Raw genomic sequence first — 3,718 nt, 5'->3', positions numbered from 1 at the left:
ACGTGGAGACAGGACAGGGGAAACGGACATCAGCTGCAGCATAGGAAGTTTCGCACGAATGTGCGTAAGAACTTCTTCACGGTGAGGTGACGGAGCACTGGAACAGGCTGCCCAGGGAGGTTGTGGAGTCTCCTTCTCTGGAGATACTCAAGTCTCGCCTGGACGCCTACCTGTGCGACCTGGTGTAGGGAACCTGCTTTGGCAGGGGGTTGGTCTCGATGATCTCTAGAGGTCCCTTCCAACCCCTACAATTCTGTGATTCTGTGATTCTGTGGTGTGCAGCTGGTTGTGTGAGCTGGATGCTGGTGTTCTCCGAGCCTATAGCTGGTACTTGTGTCAGTACAAGCTGCTGGATGGAATGAGCCCCAGGAATCCTTTCACTGCCTGCTTGCACAGTGCTTGGCACAATGGGCATTCTGTCATAACACTAACATTCTGTTAGTGCAAACCAAAAGGATGTCTCAAAAGGTTGAACTGTGAGTTCTTGGGGCAGGAGGTGCAATCGGATCACTCTGCACAAACCTTTCTAACTTGCAGCTCTGCTATCTGTAGCAAACATCATGAAATGAAACATGTCCGTATGTTATTGTACTTAATAGATTTGGCAGGAGGATGGATCCTACCCCTCTGAGCCTGTTTTTGTGCCAGTGCCTAATGCCATGGCAGAAGACAGTGGAGTCATCTTGTCTGTTGTGATCTCCCCTGATGAGGTAACTTATTCCTATTAGTTCATACAAGTAACACAGTTCTAAACCACAACAGTTTAAGGCTCTCTGCAGATAGATCTCTTTTTTAAGTAAAGCACATCTGTCCCCATAAAATATTTCACTAACATTAGCAAACTAATGGGCAATGTAACACATCATTTGAAAAGAGAAAAAGAGAAAGAAGTGTCTGCCTGTAGCTCTAGTTGGTGCAGAAGTTTTTCCTTTGATATCTATTTCTGACCTAACTCAGATTTATGAAGTCATTCACCCAACAAATACCTAATCCAGGGTATCTTCTCAGAAAAGCACCCAAATGGGCTGTAAATAAACGAATAAAATTTCAAAAAGATCAAAGTTCAAAAGCATTTCCCACATCCTTTATTCATATTCATCATGCACTTTACTTCCGTCTTTAAACTCTAATTGCTTCAGGTGCTAGTCAGTGGATACATTGACATACATAGCATTGACATTTCCACCATTTGTTTCATTTCTACTACACAAAAATTACTTCATTACATTTACTTCATTATTTTTTTCTTAGCATACATCTGCTGTGAAGATATTTTAAATATTTTGCCTTTCATTGTTTTAATAAAAATCCAGCTTAATAGATATTTTAGGTGAAGAAAAAATGCATGCTAATTGTCATTTAATTATTTTGGTAATTAGACCCATGATAGATTTCACAATAAGGAGTTTAAACTCTATTTTAAAAGCTAGACTAGATGGAATATTTGCCTCAGAATTATTATCTAGATGTTCAGTAGGTCAATTATATTAATGAAACAGACAAGTCTGAAGACAACTAATGTCAATAATTATGTCAATGCATTAATGAAGACACCAATGCCCCCTCTCTCCTCAGGATAAACACAAACAAAAATCAAGTTGGAGATTTCATGGGTCCATTGCTGATAGAGGTACTGTTATCACAGTTACAGCCACAAGCGTAGAATTAACATTCTCCATAAACTTATAGGTGATCCCGATAAAGTAAGGAAGCACTGGACACGTGCTTCCTGTGGTGTGTATCTGCAACTGTCAAGCACAGCTAGGTGAACCTCAGCTGGGAACGTCAGTGTTGGTGTGATACCTGTGACCATCAGTGCTCCTGGTGGTGTTGTGTTACTGGCTTAGTCAGTATGGTTTGGTTGTGCCTGGCTGTGTGTTGGAGCTCCTGAGTGTGGGACAGATGTAGTGTTTTGGAGAGCGGAAGGGATTTCAGCTTGGCTATTAATTCTGGCTTTCTTCTCAACCTGCAGAACCGAAGTGCTTTCCTGCTTGTCTTGGATGCAGAGACCTTCAGAGAACTGGGGCGAGCAGAAGTCCCAGTGCAAATGCCTTATGGATTCCATGGGATCTTCAGTTCTTGCTAAGAGAGAGAAAAGAGAGCCACCTCCTATAACTTCGGGGCAAGGTCAGGCTCAGAAAGAAACCTCTGCTTTCTTTTACCTTCCAACTTTACATTATGCCAAGGCTGAAGGAACCACTTCTCTATCAGAACCTCTAAGTTACTGCCTCGTTCCTAACAATTCACAGCAAAGGGTCTGAGGAAGACAGAAGCTCAATCTCTCTAACAGCCCACTGCTTTGTCTTAGTTTTCTGTCTATCTTGCTAGAACACATAGCAGCAGTTCAAAAGGCTGCCATGCATAAGGCTTGCAAGGGAGAAAATGGAAACTACCATGACCTTGTCTGGGTAGCAATGTGCTCTGAAGGGAAGAGAGTAGTAAATGTCAGTTGCAGTGGCTTTGGCTGAAAAATGTAAAGCACAAAAAAGGAATAAAACCAACTACTAACATCTAGGCCCAATGTAGGGTTGTAATTATGCCCCCACTGCACAAAGGTTGCCTTCAGAGAGCACCAGAGAAAAGCTGAAAATGCGGAAGCTGTACTCGTAGTGCTGTCTCTGTACATCAACTGTGCCCTTAAATAAAACCCTGTGACGTTTCTTCCTTTCGTTGCGGCCCCCACTGACAGCAGCAGGGTGACCGACAGGTCGGGGGAGGAATCTCCGGTACAGGTCCCGGCGGAGGGAGGGCTGAAGAGCCGGCCAGGGCCGCCAGAGGGCAGCCGGCCCCGCTGCGGAGCTCCGAGCTCAGCTACTTCGGGGGTAGGAGGGAGCTCTCTCCAGCTCTTCAGGCAGCGCTTCTCCATAAGATCCAGGGTGCACTTGTTATCTAGGAAGGAATCTGGCAGGCCCACCCCTGTGCACCGATGCCTTGGGAACACAGCTTGCAGCTGTCACTATTTATAAGAAAACAAACAACAAACTAAGTTGAACAACTGTGGCCCAAACATTGCTAACATCACCTCTGTGAGGATGAATGAAAGGGTGAAAGCCATGGAAAAGGAAAAATAATGTGCACAGTGCACAAATGTTGAGTCTGTGACCACATCCAGAAATGCAGACAGCCCTGGAAGTGTGTTTGCATGTAGGTTTGAAGCTCTGCACAAAGCTCCACTAAGTCATAGAATCATTAAGGTTGGAAAAGATCATCCAGTCTATCTGTCCACCCACCACCAATGCTGCCCACCAACCGTTTTCCTCAGTGCCACATCTCAACATTTCCTGTACACCTCCAGAAATTGTGACTCCACCACCTCTTGTCAGCCTGTGCCAGTGCCCAATCACTTCTCTTCAGAAGATGGTTTTTCTAATGTCCAATCTGCCTCCCCTGCAGCAACTTGAGGCCATTCCGTCTCATCCTGTCACTGTTACCCATGAGAAGAGGCCGACCCCCACCTCCCCACAGCCTCCAGTCAGGGAGCTGTAGAGAGCAGCGAGGTTTCCCCTGAGCTCCTCTTCTCCACACTGAACAATCCCAGCTCCTCAGCCGCTCCCCATCACACCCCGTTGTGCTCCAGACCCCTCACAGCTCCGTTCCCTTCCCTGCACACCTCCAGGGCCTCCACGTCTGCATTGGAGTGAGGGGCCCAACGCCGAGCACAGCACCGAGGTGCGGCCTCCCCAGAGCCGAGTGCAGGGGACGGTCACCTCCCGCTCCT

General features: G+C 46.2%; 1 protein-coding gene across 3 annotated transcripts in view; it reads left to right on the top strand.

The window, feature by feature from the left end:
* Window positions 1-3,007, top strand: part of BCO2 (beta-carotene oxygenase 2) — a 31,746-nt gene extending 28,739 nt beyond the window's left edge. For all 3 annotated transcript variants that reach the window (XM_010723764.3, XM_019622870.2, XM_019622871.2), the window contains 2 exons: window positions 600-710; window positions 1,973-3,007. In XM_010723764.3, coding sequence (XP_010722066.1) covers window positions 600-710; window positions 1,973-2,086 — 225 coding nt within the window. In that variant the 3' untranslated portion in view covers window positions 2,087-3,007. The remainder of the gene's footprint in view (window positions 1-599; window positions 711-1,972) is intronic.
* Window positions 3,008-3,718: the final 711 nt, after the last annotated feature.

Source organism: Meleagris gallopavo, chromosome 26 (genome assembly GCF_000146605.3).
Source record: "Meleagris gallopavo isolate NT-WF06-2002-E0010 breed Aviagen turkey brand Nicholas breeding stock chromosome 26, Turkey_5.1, whole genome shotgun sequence".
Classification (NCBI taxonomy): Eukaryota; Metazoa; Chordata; class Aves; order Galliformes; family Phasianidae; genus Meleagris; species Meleagris gallopavo.
Note: the sequence above shows the minus strand (reverse complement) of the source record. Positions and strands in the feature narration are given on the sequence as shown.